Here is a 17,849-nt window from a genome sequence, read left to right on the forward strand (position 1 = left end):
GACATCAGTGGTTTGCAGGACTTTAATCCCTCAACATAACCATGCTGTGCTAGAGGGGAGCATGTTGCACTTTGTTTCTGTGTTGTGTATATTTCTGCTGCGGCAACTAGAATGACTGCAGACTTCCAGTAGTATCAGTTTTGTACGATGCCGCAACTTCATTACTTTTTTCTCTACAAGCTTTTACTCTGAATCTCTATAAATGATGTTACACAGCAGTGTGGTGCAGTAAAAGCTGTCAAATAGCAGTTTAGAGGCAGTGAGAGAACAATGTTAATAGCTCTAGTTTTTAGGTGATATCTCCTCTGGTTACATAATTTTGCTTACTCAAGTATCTTCATTTGATTTCTATTTGCTTCTTACATGCTTGTCAAGTTTAATCATTAGGTATTTCTCCAACATAGGTGTGTCCGGTCCACGGCGTCATCCTTACTTGTGGGATATTCTCTTCCCCAACAGGAAATGGCAAAGAGCCCAGCAAAGCTGGTCACATGATCCCTCCTAGGCTCCGCCTTCCCCAGTCATTCTCTTTGCCGTTGTACAGGCAACATCTCCACGGAGATGGCTTAGAGTTTTTTGGTGTTTAAATGTAGTTTTTATTCTTCAATCAAGAGTTTGTTATTTTAAAATAGTGCTGGTATGTACTATTTACTCTGAAACAGAAAAGAGATGAAGATTTCTGTTTGTAAGAGGAAAATGATTTTAGCAACCGTTACTAAAATCGATGGCTGTTTCCACACAGGACTGTTGAGAGGAATTAACTTCAGTTGGGGGAAACAGTGAGCAGACTTTTGCCGCTTGAGGTATGACACATTTCTAACAAGACTTGGTAATGCTGGAAGCTGTCATTTTCCCTATGGGATCCGGTAAGCCATTTTTATTAAATATGAATAAAGGGCTTCACAAGGGCTTTAAAGACTGGTAGACATTTTTCTGGGCTAAAACGATTGATATATAAGAATTTTTAATACTTCATAGTTTTGAGGAGTTATTTTATTCTTGGGAATTATGTAAAAAAACCGGCAGGCACTGTATTGGACACCTTTTTCACTGGGGGCCTTCTCTAATCATAGGCAGAGCCTCATTTTCGCGCCTCTATTGCGCAGTTGTTTTTGGGAAGCAAGACATGCAGATGCATGTGTGAGGAGCTCAGATACATAGAAAAAGCTTACTGAAGGCGTCATTTGGTATCGTATTCCCCTTTGGGCTTGGTTGGGTCTCAGCAAAGCAGATACCAGGGACTGTATAGGGGTTAAATATAAAAACGGCTCCGGTTCCGTTATTTTAAGAGTTAAAGCTTTCAAATTTGGTGTGCAATACTTTTAAGGCTTTAAGACACTGTGGTGAAATTTTGGTGAATTTTGAACAATTCCTTCATACGTTTTCACATTTTCAGTAATAAAGTGTGTTCAGTTTAAAATTTAAAGTGACAGTAACGATTTTATTTTAAAACTTTTTTGTACTTTGTTATCAAGTTTATGCCTGTTTAACATGTCTGAACTATCAGATAGACTATGTTCTGTATGTGGGGAAGCCAAGGTTCCTTCTCATTTAAATAGATGTGATTTATGTGACACAAAATTTAGAGAAAATGATGCCCAAGATGATTCCTCAAGTGAGGGGAGTAAGCATGGTACTGCATCATCCCCTCCTTCGTCTACGCCAGTCTTGCCCACACAGGAGGCCCCTAGTACATCTAGTGCGCCAATACTCCTTACTATGCAACAATTAACGGCTGTAATGGATAATTCTATCAAAAACATTTTAGCCAAAATGCCCACTTATCAGCGAAAGCGCGACTGCTCTGTTTTAGAAAATACTGAAGAGCATGAGGACGCTGATGATATTGGTTCTGAAGTACCCCTACACCAGTCTGAGGGGGCCAGGGAGGTTTTGTCTGAGGGAGAAATTTCAGATTCAGGGAAAATTTCTCAACAAGCTGAACCTGATGTGATTACATTCAAATTTAAATTGGAACATCTCCGCGCTCTGCTTAAGGAGGTGTTATCTACTCTGGATGATTGTGAGAATTTGGTCATTCCAGAGAAATTATGTAAGATGGACAAGTTCCTAGAGGTCCCGGGGCCCCCCGAAGCTTTTCCTATACCCAAGCGGGTGGCGGACATTGTAAACAAAGAATGGGAAAGGCCCGGCATACCTTTTGTCCCTCCCCCTATATTTAAGAAATTGTTTCCTATGGTCGACCCCAGAAAGGACTTATGGCAGACAGTCCCCAAGGTCGAGGGAGCGGTTTCTACTCTAAACAAACGCACTACTATCCCTATAGAAGATAGTTGTGCTTTCAAAGATTCTATGGATAAAAAATTAGAGGGTTTGCTTAAAAAGATGTTTGTTCAGCAAGGTTACCTTCTACAACCAATTTCATGCATGGTTCCTGTCACTACAGCAGCGTGTTTCTGGTTCGATGAACTAGAAAAGTCGCTCAATAAAGATTCTTCTTATGAGGAGATTATGGACAGAATTCATGCTCTCAAATTGGCTAACTCTTTTACTTTAGACGCCACTTTGCAATTGGCTAGATTAGCGGCGAAAAATTCAGGGTTTGCTATTGTGGCGCACAGAGCGCTTTGGCTAAAATCTTGGTCAGCGGATGCGTCTTCCAAGAACAAATTGCTTAACATACCTTTCAAGGGGAAAACGCTGTTTGGCCCTGACTTGAAAGAGATTATTTCTGATATCACTGGGGGTAAGGGCCACGCCCTTCCTCAGGATAGGTCTTTCAAGGCTAAAAATAAACCGAATTTTCGTCCCTTTCGCAGAAACGGACCAGCCCCAAGTGCTACATCCTCTAAGCAAGAGGGTAATACTTCTCAAACCAAGCCAGCCTGGAGGCCAATGCAAGGCTGGAACAAAGGTAAGCAGGCCAAGAAACCTGCCACTGCTACCAAGACAGCATGAGATGTTGGCCCCCGATCCGGGACCGGATCTGGTGGGGGGCAGACTTTCTCTCTTCGCTCAGGCTTGGGCAAGAGATGTTCTGGATCCTTGGGCGCTAGAAATAGTCTCCCAAGGTTATCTTCTGGAATTCAAGGAGCTTCCCCCAAGGGGGAGGTTCCACAGGTCTCAATTGTCTTCAGACCACATAAAAAGACAGGCATTCTTACATTGTGTAGAAGACCTGTTAAAAATGGGAGTGATTCATCCTGTTCCATTAGGAGAACAAGGGATGGGATTCTACTCCAATCTGTTCATAGTTCCCAAAAAAGAGGGAACATTCAGACCAATCTTAGATCTCAAGATCCTAAACAAGTTTCTCAAGGTTCCATCGTTCAAAATGGAAACCATTCGGACAATTCTTCCTTCCATCCAGGAAGGTCAATTCATGACCACGGTGGATTTAAAGGATGCGTATCTACATATTCCTATCCACAAGGAACATCATCGGTTCCTAAGGTTCGCCTTTCTGGACAAGCATTACCAGTTTGTGGCACTTCCATTCGGATTAGCCACTGCTCCAAGAATTTTCACAAAGGTACTAGGGTCCCTTCTAGCGGTGCTACGACCAAGGGGCATTGCAGTAGTACCTTACTTGGACGACATACTGATTCAAGCGTCGTCCCTACCACAAGCAAAGGCTCATACGGACATTGTCCTGGCCTTTCTCAGATCTCACGGGTGGAAAGTGAACGTAGAAAAAAGTTCTCTATCTCCGTCAACAAGAGTTCCCTTCTTGGGAACAATAATAGACTCCTTAGAAATGAGGATTTTTCTGACAGAGGCCAGAAAATCAAAACTTCTAAGCTCTTGTCAAGTACTTCATTCTGTTCCTCTTCCTTCCATAGCGCAGTGCATGGAAGTAATAGGTTTGATGGTCGCGGCAATGGACATAGTTCCTTTTGCGCGAATTCATCTGAGACCATTACAACTGTGCATGCTCAGTCAGTGGAATGGGGATTATACAGACTTGTCTCCGACGATACAAGTAGATCAGAGGACCAGAGATTCACTCCGTTGGTGGCTGACCCTGGACAACCTGTCACAGGGGATGAGCTTCCGCAGACCAGAGTGGGTCATTGTCACGACCGACGCCAGTCTGGTGGGCTGGGGCGCGGTCTGGGAACTCCTGAAAGCTCAGGGTCTTTGGTCTCGGGAAGAATCTCTTCTCCCGATAAATATTCTGGAACTGAGAGCGATATTCAATGCTCTCAAGGCTTGGCCTCAGCTAGCAAAGGCCAAATTCATACGGTTTCAATCAGACAACATGACGACTGTTGCGTATATCAACCATCAGGGGGGAACAAGGAGTTCCCTGGCGATGGAAGAAGTGACCAAAATCATTCAATGGGCGGAGACTCACTCCACTTGTCTGCAATCCACATCCCAGGAGTGGAAAATTGGGAAGCGGATTTTCTGAGTCGTCAGACATTTCATCCGGGGGAGTGGGAACTCCATCCGGAAATCTTTGCCCAAATTACTCAATTGTGGGGCATTCCAGACATGGATCTGATGGCCTCTCGTCAGAACTTCAAGGTTCCTTGCTACGGGTCCAGATCCAGGGATCCCAAGGCGACTCTAGTAGATGCACTAGTAGCACCTTGGACCTTCAACCTAGCTTATGTATTCCCACCGTTTCCTCTCATCCCCAGGCTGGTAGCCAGGATCAATCAGGAGAGGGCATCGGTGATCTTCATAGCTCCTGCGTGGCCACGCAGGACTTGGTATGCAGACCTGGTGAATATGTCATCGGCTCCACCATGGAAGCTACCTTTGAGACAGGACCTTCTTGTTCAAGGTCCGTTCGAACATCCGAATCTGGCCTCACTCCAACTGACTGCTTGATTTTATCTAAGCGAGGGTTCTCAGATTCTGTCATTGATACTCTTGTTCAGGCCAGAAAGCCTGTAACTAGAAAAATCTACCATAAAATATGGAAAAAATATATCTGTTGGTGTGAATCTAATGGATTCCCATGGAACAAGATAAAAATTCCTAAGATTCTTTCCTTTCTTCAAGAAGGTTTGGAGAAAGGATTATCTGCAAGTTCTTTGAAGGGACAGATTTCTGCTTTATCTGTTTTACTTCACAAAAAGCTGGCGGCTGTGCCAGATGTTCAAGCTTTTGTTCAGGCTCTGGTTAGAATCAAGCCTGTTTACAAACCTTTGACTCCTCCTTGGAGTCTCAATTTAGTTCTTTCAGTTCTTCAGGGGGTTCCGTTTGAACCCTTACATTCCGTAGATATTAAGTTATTATCTTGGAAAGTTTTGTTTTTGGTTGCAATTTCTTCTGCTAGAAGAGTTTCAGAGTTATCTGCTCTGCAGTGTTCTCCTCCTTATCTGGTGTTCCATGCAGATAAGGTGGTTTTGCGTACTAAACCTGGTTTTCTTCCGAAAGTTGTTTCTAACAAAAACATTAACCAGGAGATAGTCGTGCCTTCTTTGTGTCCGAATCCAGTTTCAAAGAAGGAACGTTTGTTGCACAATTTGGATGTAGTTCGTGCTCTAAAATTCTATTTAAATGCTACAAAGGATTTCAGACAAACATCTTCCTTGTTTGTTGTTTATTCTGGTAAAAGGAGAGGTCAAAAAGCAACTTCTACCTCTCTCTCTTTTTGGATTAAAAGCATCATCAGATTGGCTTATGAGACTGCTGGACGGCAGCCTCCTGAAAGAATCACAGCTCATTCCACTAGGGCCGTGGCTTCCACATGGGCCTTCAAGAACGAGGCTTCTGTTGATCAGATATGTAAGGCAGCGACTTGGTCTTCACTGCACACTTTTACTAAATTTTACAAATTTGATACTTTTGCTTCTTCTGAGGCTATTTTTGGGAGAAAGGTTTTGCAAGCCGTGGTGCCTTCCATCTAGGTGACCTGATTTGCTCCCTCCCATCATCCGTGTCCTAAAGCTTTGGTATTGGTTCCCACAAGTAAGGATGACGCCGTGGACCGGACACACCTATGTTGGAGAAAACAGAATTTATGTTTACCTGATAAATTACTTTCTCCAACGGTGTGTCCGGTCCACGGCCCGCCCTGGTTTTTTAATCAGGTCTGATAATTTATTTTCTTTAACTACAGTCACCACGGTATCATATGATTTCTCCTATGCAAATATTCCTCCTTTACGTCGGTCGAATGACTGGGGAAGGCGGAGCCTAGGAGGGATCATGTGACCAGCTTTGCTGGGCTCTTTGCCATTTCCTGTTGGGGAAGAGAATATCCCACAAGTAAGGATGACGCCGTGGACCGGACACACCGTTGGAGAAAGTAATTTATCAGGTAAACATAAATTCTGTTTTTTGGTTTTAATCATAGCTCAGTTCTGTATTAGACTTTGTAATGGCTACAAACAACCTTAACCAGAGCTAATACTGTAGTAATTGTTGGTAGTATGCTAGGGCGTAAAAAATTCTCTAGGCTGCTTGGACTTCCGTTCTTTCAAACAACAAAGAGAAGCTGAAGCTTTCACATCAGTATTATCTTTAGAATAACAAATGTAATCTTTTTGTCATTTTATGATCCATCTAAACTTTAGGGGGGCTTTTTACTTGCGACCAATTTTAAATTGCGGCTTCATTTAAAGGGATATGAACCCCCATATATTAATTTTATTTATTTTTTCATTTTGTTTTTATTTTTTCTACAAGATACGACGAGTCCACAAATTTCATCCTTACTTGTGGGATGTTAACCTCCTGCTAACAGGAAGTGGCAAAGAGCACCACAGCAGAGCTGTATATATATAGCTCCTCCCTTCCCTCCACCCCCAGTCATTCTCTTTGCCTGTGTTAGTAATAGGAAGAGGTAAAGTGAGGTGTTAGTTTTAGTTTCTTCAATCAAGAAGTTTTTTATTTTAAATGGTACTGGTGAGTACTATTTTTCTCAGGGAGATATGGAAGAAGATTTCTGCCCTGAGGTTGATTGGTTCCCACAGAGCTTCTGAAGGTAGTACAAGAGAAATCTTCAGTGTGGAGAACGTTTTCATGCTACAAGCAGCATTGAGGTATGTTCAGTCTTTTAATTCTGAGGAGACTTGGTATATCAGAACTGGCTGACATTTTTTCCCTGCAAGGGAAGGGGTAAGCAGTAGAACTGTACACAAAGGGTATTACTGAAAATCCTGTGTTTATTTCTTTAATTGTCATGGTACTGGTCTGAAAGCAGTATATAAAAGGGAGAGGCAGCTTAACGGTTTTAATTTGGGAGACAAATAATCAATATGTCCGTAGTATTTCTGTTGTGCATTGAGGGGACCACATGGCTTTATTTGCTAACCGCTTCCCATGCGGTTGTACAGACTAATGCAAACGTCGTCCATGATGGGCGGGGCCTATTTTCACGCGCTCAGACGCGCAGTTTTCTCTGACTGAGAAGGCAGCAGGCATTAGCTCCGGTTGGGCCTAAACTTGTTTTCTGTTAACCGGATCGTTGTCGAGTCATTTTGCAGTACCCTGGGGGCAGGTGGAGGTGCAGGGGTCATTTTTTTTAAATCAAATATATTTTTTGCTATAAATGTCTTTTAGAGGTTAAATTCACCCTTTGCTCTTAGGGTGCAATATTTTTTGGCACAATTGAATATGTGTATTTAATTATATTGCATTATTTAACGTTTTTAGGCAGTTTAGAAAAAATTGTGCGCTTTTTTATTTCTTAAAGGCGCAGTACATTTTTCAAAAAATTGTTTAAATCAATAAATAAAGTGTTTAACGACTATTGTGGTTATTGCTAGTCTGTTCAACATGTCTGACATTGAGGATACTAATTGCTCTATGTGTTTAGAAGCCATTGTGGAACCCCCTCTTACGTTGTGTACCTCTTGTACTGAAAGGGCTTTACATTGCAAAAAGCATATTTTAGGTCAAGAAAGTGTGCCTAAGGATGATTCTCAGTCTGAAGAGAATCAGGATATGCCATCCAATTCTTCACAAGTGTCACAACCTTTAACGCCCACACAAGCAACGCCAAGTACCTCTAGTGTGTCTAATTCTTTTACTCTGCAGGAGAGGGCTGCAGTTATGTCAACTACCCTTACAGAGGTGTTATCTAAATTACCAGTGTTACAGCTTAAACGCAGTAGGTCAGTTATTAATGTGAATACTGAATCCTCTGATGCTTTATTGACTATTTCCGACGTACCCTCACAGTGCTCTGAGTTGGGGGTCACGGAATTGCTGTCTGAGGGAGAACTTTCAGACTCAGGAAATATGTTACCTCAGACAGATTCGGACGTCATGTTCTTTAAATTTAAGCTTGAACACCTCCGCCTGTTACTTTGGGAGGTTTTAGCGACTCTGGATGATTGTGACCCTATTGTGATACCACCAGAGAAATTGTGTAAGATGGACAAATATCTAGAGGTACCTACTTACACTGATGTTTTTCCGGTTCCCAAAAATTTCGGAAATTGTAAAAAAGGAATGGGATAGACCAGGTATACCGTTTTCTCCTCATCCTAATTTTAAGAAAAAGTTTCCCATATCAGACCCCATTCGGGACTCTTGGCAAACAGTCCCTAAGGTGGAGGGAGCTATATCTACCCTGGCTAAGCGTACAACTATACCTATTGAGGACAGTTGTGCTTTCAAAGACCCTATGGATAAGAAGTTAGAGGGTCTTCTAAAGAAATGTATTCATCCGGGTTTTCTTTTACAACCTACAGCTTGCATTGTTCCAGTTACTACTGCAGCAGCTTTTTGGTTTGATGCTCTAGAAGAGTCTCTGAAGGTTGAGACCTCATTAGAGGACATTTTGGATAGAATTAAGGCTCTCAAGCTAGCTAATTCTTTTATTACAGAAGCCGCTTTTCAAATTGCTAAATTAGCGGCAAAAAATGCAGGATTTGCCATTTTAGAACATGATGGCTCAAATCTTGGTCTGCTGATGTGTCATCAAAATCTAAGCTTTTAGCTATTCCTTTTAAGGGTAAGACCCTATTTGGGCCTGAATTGAAGGAAATCATTTCTGACATTACTGGAGGTAAAGGCCATGCCCTACCTCAGGATAAGTCTGTTAAGATGAAAGGTAAACAAAATAATTTTCGTTCCTTTCGAAATTTTAAAGGAGTACCCTCTGCTTCCTCTTCCTCCACAATGCAGGAAGGGAAATTTGCTCAATCCAAGTCAGTCTGGAGACCCAACCAGGCTTGGAATAAAGGTAAACAATCCAAGAAGCCCGCTGCTGCTACAAAGACGGCATGAAGGGGCGGCCCCCGATCCGGGACCGGACTTTCTTTGCTCAGGCTTGGGCAAGAGATGTTCAGGACCCCTGGGCATTGGAAATCGTGACCCACGGGTATCAACTGGAATTCAAGAATTTTCTCCCAAGAGGGAGATTTCATCTTTCATGATTGTCTGTAGACCAGATAAAAAGAGAGGCGTTCTTACGCTGTGTACAAGCCCTCTCTACCAAGGGAGTAATTTGTCCCGTTCCAAAACTGGAACAGGGGCAGGGGTTTTACTCAAATCTTTTCGTGGTTCCCAATAAAGAGGGAACTTTCAGACACATTCTAGATCTCAAGTGTCTAAACAAGTTTCTCAGAATCCCATTGTTCAAGATGGAGACTATACAAACAATTTTACCAACGATTCAGGAGGGTCAATATATGACTTAGGAACTTGAAGGATGCATACCTACATATTCCTATTCACAAGGGTCATCATCAGTTCCTAAGGTTTGCCTTCATGGACAAACATTTTTAGTTTGTGGCTCTTCCTTTCAGGTTGGCCACAGCACCCAGGATCTTCACAAAGGTTCTAGGGTCCCTTATGGCGCTTCTCAGACCACGGGGCATAGCAGTGGCGCCTTATCTGGATGATATTTTGATTCAGGCGTCCACTTATCTGACAAAATCTCACACGGACACAGTGTTGTCTTTCCTGAGAACTTACGGTTGGAAGGTGAACATAGAAAAGAGTTCACTAGTTCCACGGTAACTCTGATAGACTCGGTAGCCATGAAAATATTTCTGACGGAGTCAAGAAAATCTAAGATTCTAAATACTTGCCGAGCACTTCAGTCCATTCCTCGGCCATCAGTTGCTCGGTGTATGGAGGTAATTGGATTAATGGTAGCGGCAATGGACATCATTCCATTTGCTCGCTTTCATCTCAGACCGCTGCAGCTGTGCATTCTCGGACAGTGGAATGGGGATTGTGCGGATTTATCTCCTCCGATAAATCTGGATCAAGAGACCAGAGACTCTCTTCTTTGGTGGTTGTCGCTGGATCATCTGTCCCAGGGGACTTGCTTCCGCAGACCCTCGTGGGTGATAGTGACAACGGACGCCAGCCTTCTGGGCTGGGGTGCAGTCTGGAATTCCCTGAAGGCTCAGGGTGTTTGGACTCAGGTGGAGTCTCTGCTTCCAATCAATATTCTGGAACTGAGAGCAATATTCAATGCGCTTCAGGCGTGGCCTCAGTTGGTTTCGGCCAAATTCATCAGATTCCAGTCGGACAATATCACGACTGTGGCGTATATCAATCATCAGGGGGGAACAAGAAGTTCCTTAGCGATGATAGAAGTATCCAAGATAATCCGATGGGCGGAGGCCCACTCTTGTTATCTGTCGGCAATCTACATCCCAGGAGTAGAGAACTGGGAAGCAGATTTTCTAAGTCGTTAGACTTTTCATCCGGGGGAGTGGGAACTTCACCCGGTGGTGTTTGCCTCACTGATTCTCCAATGGGGGCAGGCCGGAATTGGATCTGATGGCATCTCGACAGAATGCCAAGCTTCTATCATACGGATCCAGGTCGAGAGATCCCCAGGCCGAACTGATAGATGCCTTGGTTGTTCAGCCTAGCTTATGTGTTTCCACTGTTTCCTCTCCTTCCACGTGTGATTGCTCGGATTAAATAGGAGAGAGCTTCAATAATCCTGATCGCGCCTGCGTTGCCACGCAGGACTTGGTATGCGGATCTAGTGGACATGTCCTCTCTGCCACCGTGGAAACCTCCTTTGAGACAAGATCTTCTCATTCAAGGACCTTTCCAACATCCAAATCTAAGTTCTCTGCAGCTGACTGCTTGGAGATTGGACGCTTGATTTTATCTAAGCGGGGATTCTCAGATTCGGTCATTGATACTTTGATACAGGTACGTAAGCCTGTCACTAGAAAAATCTATCATAAGATATGGCGTAAATATCTTTATTTGTGTGAATCCAAGGGCTACTCATGGAGTAAAGTTAGGATTCTGTCTTTTCTCCAAGAAGAATTGGAGAAAGGGTTATAAGCAAGTTCCTTAAAGGGATTGATTTCTGCTTTGTCACTTTTGCTTCACAAGCGTTTGGCAGATGTTCCAGATGTTCAGTCTTCTTGTTAGGCTCTAACCAGAATTAAGCCGGTATTTAGACCTATTACTCCTCCCTGGAGTTTGAATCTAGTTCTTAGAGTTCTTCAAGGGGTTCCGTTTGAACCCATGCATTCCATAGATAATAAATTACTATCTTGGAAAGTTTTGTTTTTGGTTGCTATTGCTTCTGTTCATAGAGTTTCTGAGCTTTCAGTGTTACAATGGGATTTGCCTTATCTTATATTTCATTCTGATAAGGGGGTTTTACGTACCAAACCTGGATTTCTTCCTAAGGTTGTTTCAAATAAGAATATTAATCAGGAAATTGTTGTTCCTTCCTTGTGTCCTAATCCTCCTCCTAAGAAGGAGCGTCTGTTACATAACCTGGACGTGGTCCGTGCCTTGAAGTTTTACTTACAGGCAACTAAGGATTTCAGTCAATTATCTTCATTATTCATTGTTTATTCTGGAAAGCGTAGGGGTCAGAAGCTACGGCTACCTCTCTTTCTTTTTGGCTGAGGAGTATCATTCGTCTGGCATATGAGACTGCTGGACAGCAGCCTCCTGAAAGAATTACAGCTCATTCTACTAGGGCTGTGGCTTCCACATGGGCCTTTAAAAACGATGCTTCTGTTGAACAGATTTGTAAGGCTGTGACTTGGTCGTCTCTTCATATTTTATCCAAATTTTACAAATTTGATACTTTTGCTTCTTCTGAGGCTGTTTTTGGGAGAAAGGTTCTTCAAGCAGTGGTGCGTTCCGTTTAGGTCTCTGTCTTGTCCCTCCGGTTTCACCAGTGTCCTGTAGCTTTGGTATTGTATCCCACAAGTAAGGATGAAATCCGTGGACTCTTATCTTGTAGAAGAAAAGGAAATTTATGCTTACCTGATTGATTTCTTCTACGATACGACGAGTCCACGGCCCTCCCTGTCATTTTTAAGACCGATTATATTTTGTTTTTACAACTTCAGTCACCTCTGCACCTTTAGCTTTTCCTTTCTCTTCCTAAACCTTCGGTCGAATGACTGGGGGTGGAGGGAAGGGAGGAGCTATATACGTCGTATTGTAGAAGGACTCAATTTATCAGGTAAGCATAAATTTCCTTTTTTTTTTATTCAGGAAGATCATACACTATTGAAAGTTTCCTATTTTACTTCTTGTTAACATTTGATTGTAAAAATGTTTCCCCATATATTCCCAATTATCCTTTTTTAATCTGCTGGAGTTAAAATATATAGTAGGACAATATTCAGGTTTGTCAATTGAGGGAGGGGGGGGCGCAGACCTGTGTGAGGAGTTTATTTTAGATAAAATAAATTCTTAATTTCTCACTACTTAAAAGGATGCTAAACACAATTTTTTCTTTCATGATTCAGATAGAGCATGCTATTTTAAGCAACTTTCTTATTTACTCCTATTTTTCTTTGTTCTCTTGCTATCTTTATTTAAAAAAGCAGGAATGCAAAGCTTAGGAGCCAGACCATTTTTGTTTCAGTACCTGGGTTACGCTCGCTTATTGGTGGCTAAATGTAGCCACCAATATAAGCAAGCACTATCCAGGGTGCTGAACCTAAAATGGGCCGGCTCCTAAGTTTTACAATTCTGCTTTTAAAATAAAGATAGCAAGAGAACAAAGAAAAATTTATAATAGAAGTAAATTAGAAATTTGATTAAAATAGCATGCTCTAATTATACTTGCTGATAAAACAATATAGAGTGACTACCTAAATATATTAAGTCTCCCCCACATCTTCAATATTTTATAGTTATTAATGTTCATGAATTCCTGATTAGTCTTCTTGCTGTCTGACAAGATAATTTTTGTTATGTAGACTCTTAAGTGCTATAGAAGACTTCTTCAAATTAGTTTCTTCTCCACTCATTGGATAATGGACTTTTTACCTAATAGTTCACTTTGTTCAGATTTTTCAAGTGCTGTCACTCTAAACATGACACATATTAGCAGGTAAAACAATTTTTTTTTTTTTATTTAAATATAGTTTGCTGGGGGAAGTGGTCCGGGGACAAGTCCTGGCAGAAGTGTGCCACCAGTCGCCCGATCCTCACCGCAACATTCCTTATCAAATCCCTTACCTTTACCGGTAAGTCTTGTTGCTCTTTAGGTTTTCTGACGGGACTTGTCTTGTAGCTTGTTGGTATGCAAATCTTTGCTAAAATCCTTCTAATTTCTCCTACATTGGTGTGTCCGGTCCACGGCTTCATCCTTACTTGTGGGATATTCTCATTCCCTACAGGAAGTGGCAAAGAGAGCACAACAGCAGAGCTGTTCATATAGCCCCCCCTCTAGCTCCGCCCCCCAGTCATTCTCTTTGCCGCTCTGAACAAGTAGCATCTCCACGGGGGTGGTAAAGAGTATGTGGTGTTAGTTGTAGTTTTTTATTTCTTCTATCAAGAGTTTGTTATTTTAAAATAGTGCCGGTTTGTACTATTTACTCTGCAGCAGAAAGTGAAGAAGATTTCTGTTGAGAGGAGTATGATTTTAGCACCAGTAACTAAAATCCATTGCTGTTCCCACACAGGACTGTTGAAACCAGAGAACATCAGTTGGGGGGAACAGTTTGCAGGCTTTAACTGCTTCAGGTATGATCAGTCATTTTTCTAACAAGACCATGTAATGCTAGAAGACTGTCAGAAATTCCCTCTGGGATAGGTAAGCCATTTTTTCTGTATAAAATGATGGCTTATATTTAGGGCTCTATGCTGGTTGACACTATTGTGGGCTTTAAAATCGATTGCTTTTTAGCATGTTTTTCACTATAAATAAGTTGTTTTTGCAGACTTTAAAACACTTTTGGGGTTTAATTTCGGCCTGGCACTTATTTGGACACCTAAATCTAGTCAGAAAGGCCCCTCCACTCTGGAATGAAGAGGGAGGAGGCCTTATTTTCAGGCCTCAATTCCGCAGTTGATTTTGCCTAGGCAGTCCATGCAGCTTCATGTGGGGCATCAGAAAGGACCCCAGGGAGGCTTATTTCCTACTAAAATAATCCCTAACAAAGGTAAAGGCTCCAGGGGAAGCTGGGGCTAGTACTGTAGTGTGTTAACCGGTTAATAACTGTTATTAGCTCTGGTTTGGGCATTAAGTGGTTAATTGGTCTGAAAATTTGTGTGCAATCTTTTCAAAGCATTAAGGCTCTGTGGTGAAAATTTCATTAAAATCGGATGTTTATTTCATGGTTTTTTGATGTTTCAGTAATAATGTGTGCTCTTTTATTATTTTAAGAGACAGTAACGTTTTTGTCAAAAATAATTTTTATTGCATTGTAGTTCTGTTTAAGCCTGTCAAACATGTCTGAATCTTCAGATAGACTATGTTCTGTATGTCCAAAGGCCAAGGTGGTTCCCCCATTAAATTTATGTGTGCAGTGTGCCATAGCATCCAACCAGCTATGCCCGCGCAGGCGATGCCCAGTACATCTAGTGCACCAATTGCGATTACTATGCAACAATTAGCATTTTTTATCCAAACTGCCAGCCTTTCCTAGGAAGCGTGATTGCTCAGTTTTAAACACAGACAATGAGCAAGCAGACGCAGAGGATAATTTATCTGTAGTGCCCTCACATCAAGCTGAATTGGCGGTGAGGGAGGGCCTGTCTGAGGGAGAAATTTCTGACAGGAAAAGTTTCTCAGCAGGCAGAGCCTGATACCATAACATTTAAATTTAAGCTAGAACACCTCCGCGCCCTACTTAAGGAGGTCCTAGCTGCACTTGATGATTGTAATCCTTTGGTGATCCCAGAAAAATTGTGTAAAATGGACAATTTCCTAGAGGTCCCAGTACACACTGATGCGTTTGCGATACCTAAGATGGCGGATATAGTGACTAAGGAGTGGGAGAAGCCAGGTGTTCCTTTTGTTCCCTCTCCTATATTTAAGAAAATGTTCCCCATTGTTGACCCCAGAAGGGACGCATGGCAGACGGTCCCTAAGGTAGAGGGGGCAGTTTCAACGTTAGCTAAGCGCACAACTATTCCAATAGAGGACAGTTGCGCTTTCAAAGATCCTATGGATAAAAAATTAGAAGGATTGCTTAATAAAATTTTTGTTCAGCAAGGTTTCCTTCTTCAACCAATTTTGTGCATTATTCCTGTCACCACGGCGGCGTCTTTTTGGTTCAATGAACTAGAAAATTCGCTCCAGAAGGAGACTCCATATGATGAAGTCATGGACAGAATTCACGCACTGAAGTTGGCTAATTCCTTTATTTTAGATGCCGCTTTTCATTAGCTAAATTAGCGGCAAAAAATTCAGGTTTTGCAATAGTGGCGCGCAGGGCGCTTTGGCTAAAATCTTGGTCGGCTGATGTGTCGTCCAAAACAAAATTGCTTACTATTCCTTTCAAGGGTAAGACCCTATTCGGGCCAGAATTGAAAGAGATTATTTCAGACATGACTGGGGGAAAGGGCCATGCCCTTCCACAGGATATACCTTTCAAAGCAAAAAATAAGTCTAATTTTCGTTCCTTTCGCAATTTCAGGAATGGACCGGCTCCTAGCTCTACAGCCTCTAGACAAGAGGGTAACCCTTCCCAGCCCAAACCAGCATGGAAACCATTGCAAGGCTGGAACAAGGGGAGACAGGCCAAGAAGCCTGCTGCTACCAAATCAGCATGAAAGGATAGCCCCCGATCCGGGACCGGATCTGGTAGGGGGCAGACTCTCTCTCTTTGCTCAGGCTTGGGCAAGAGATGTCCTAGACCCCTGGGCTTTAGAGATTGTCTCTCAGGGGTATCTCCTAGAATTCAAGGACCTTCCTCCAAAGGGAAGGTTTCACATGTCTCGCTTGTCTTTAGACCAGACAAAGAGACGGGCATTCTTACATTGCGTAGAAGACCTTTTAAAAATGGGAGTGATACACCCAGTTCCAAAAGCAGAACAAGGACTGTGTTTTTACTCAAACCTGTTTGTAGTTCCCAAAAAGGAGGGAACGTTCAGGCCACTTCTGGACTTAAAGATCCTAAACAAATTCCTCAGAGTTCCATCATTCAAAATGGAAACAATTCGAACAATTTTACCAATGATCCAGGAGGGTCAATTCATGACTACCGTGGACCTAAAGGATGCATACCTGCATATTCCGATCCACAAAGTTCACCATCAGTTCCTAAGGTTCGCCTTCCTGGACAAGCATTATCAGTTTGTGGCTCTTCCCTTCGGATTGGCCACTGCTCCAAGAATTTTTACAAAGGTGTTAGGATCCCTTCTAGCAGTGCTAAGGCCAAGGGGCATTGCGGTAGCACCTTACCTAGACGACATCTTAATTCAGGCGGCGTCCTTCCACAAAGCGAAGGCTCATACGGATAATTTTCTAGCCTTTCTAAGGTCTAACGGGTGGAAGGTGAACGTTGAAAAAAGTTCTCTGTCCCCGGTCACAAGGGTTCCCTTCCTGGGAACAATAATAGTCTGGGTAGAAATGAAAATCTTTCTGACGGAAGCCAGGAAGTCAAAACTTTCAAATGCTTGTCGAGTTCTTCATGCCATTCCTCAGCCTTCTAGTGGCTCAGTGCATGGAGGTAATCGGTCTAATGGTTGCGGCAATGGACATAGTCCCTTTTGCCAGAATTCATCTAAGACCATTGCAACTGTGCATGCTCAAGCAGTGGAATGGGGATTATGCAGATTTGTCTCCCCAGATACAAATGGACCAGAAAACCAGAGACTCGCTCCTCTGGTGGTTGTCTCAGGATCACCTGTCCCAGGGAATGAGTTTCCGCAGACCAGAGTGGATCATTGTCACGACCGACGCCAGTCTCTTAGGATGGGGCACGGTCTGGGACTCCCTGAAAGCTCAGGGTCTATGGTCTCGGGAATAATCTCTTCTCCCGATAAACATTTTGGAACTGAAAGCGATATTCAATGCGCTCCTGGCTTCGCCTCAACTAGCGGAGGCCAAATTCATAAGATTTCAGTCGGACATCATGACGACTGTAGCGTACATCAATCATCAGGGAGGAACAAAGAGTTCCCTGGCGATGAGAGAAGTATCCAAGAACATCAAATGGGCGGAGGATCACTCCTGCCATCTATCTGCAATTCACATCCCAGGAGTAGACAACTGGGAGGCAGATTATTTGAGTCGTCAGACTTTCCATCCGGGGGAGTGGGAACTTCACCCGGAGGTCTTTGCCCAGTTAACCAACTATGGGGCATTCCAGATCTGGATCTGATGGCGTCTCGTCAGAACTCCAAGGTTCCACGCTACGGGTCCAGGTCCAGGGATCCCAAGGCGACATTGGTAGATGCATTAGTGGCGCCTTGGTCATTCAATCTAGCGTATGTCTTCCACCTTTTCCTCTACTCCCCAGGCTAGTAGCCAGGATCAAACAGGAGAAGGCTTCGGTGATTCTAATAGCTCCTGCGTGGCAACGCAGGACTTGGTATGCAGACCTGGTGAATATGTTATCGGCTCCACCATGGAAGCTACCATTGAGACAGGACCTTCTAGTGCAAGGTCCATTCGAACATCCAAACCTAGTTTCTCTGCAGCTGACTGCTTGGAGATTGAACGCTTGATTCTATCTAAGCCTGGGTTTTCGGAATCAGTTATAGATACTCTGGTTCAGGCTAGAAAGCCTGTA

The 17,849-nt window shown here is 42.9% G+C and overlaps 1 protein-coding gene across 1 annotated transcript in view; it reads left to right on the forward strand.

The window, feature by feature from the left end:
• LOC128663856 (serine/threonine-protein kinase tousled-like 2) overlaps positions 1 to 17,849 on the forward strand; it is an 894,029-nt gene that overhangs the window by 265,527 nt on the left and 610,653 nt on the right. The window contains exon 9 of the mRNA XM_053718402.1: positions 13,251 to 13,352. Within this exon, the coding sequence (XP_053574377.1) occupies positions 13,251 to 13,352 (102 nt within the window). The remainder of the gene's footprint in view (positions 1 to 13,250; positions 13,353 to 17,849) is intronic.

This window comes from Bombina bombina, chromosome 1 (genome assembly GCF_027579735.1).
Source record: "Bombina bombina isolate aBomBom1 chromosome 1, aBomBom1.pri, whole genome shotgun sequence".
In the NCBI taxonomy this organism is placed as follows: domain Eukaryota; kingdom Metazoa; phylum Chordata; class Amphibia; order Anura; family Bombinatoridae; genus Bombina; species Bombina bombina.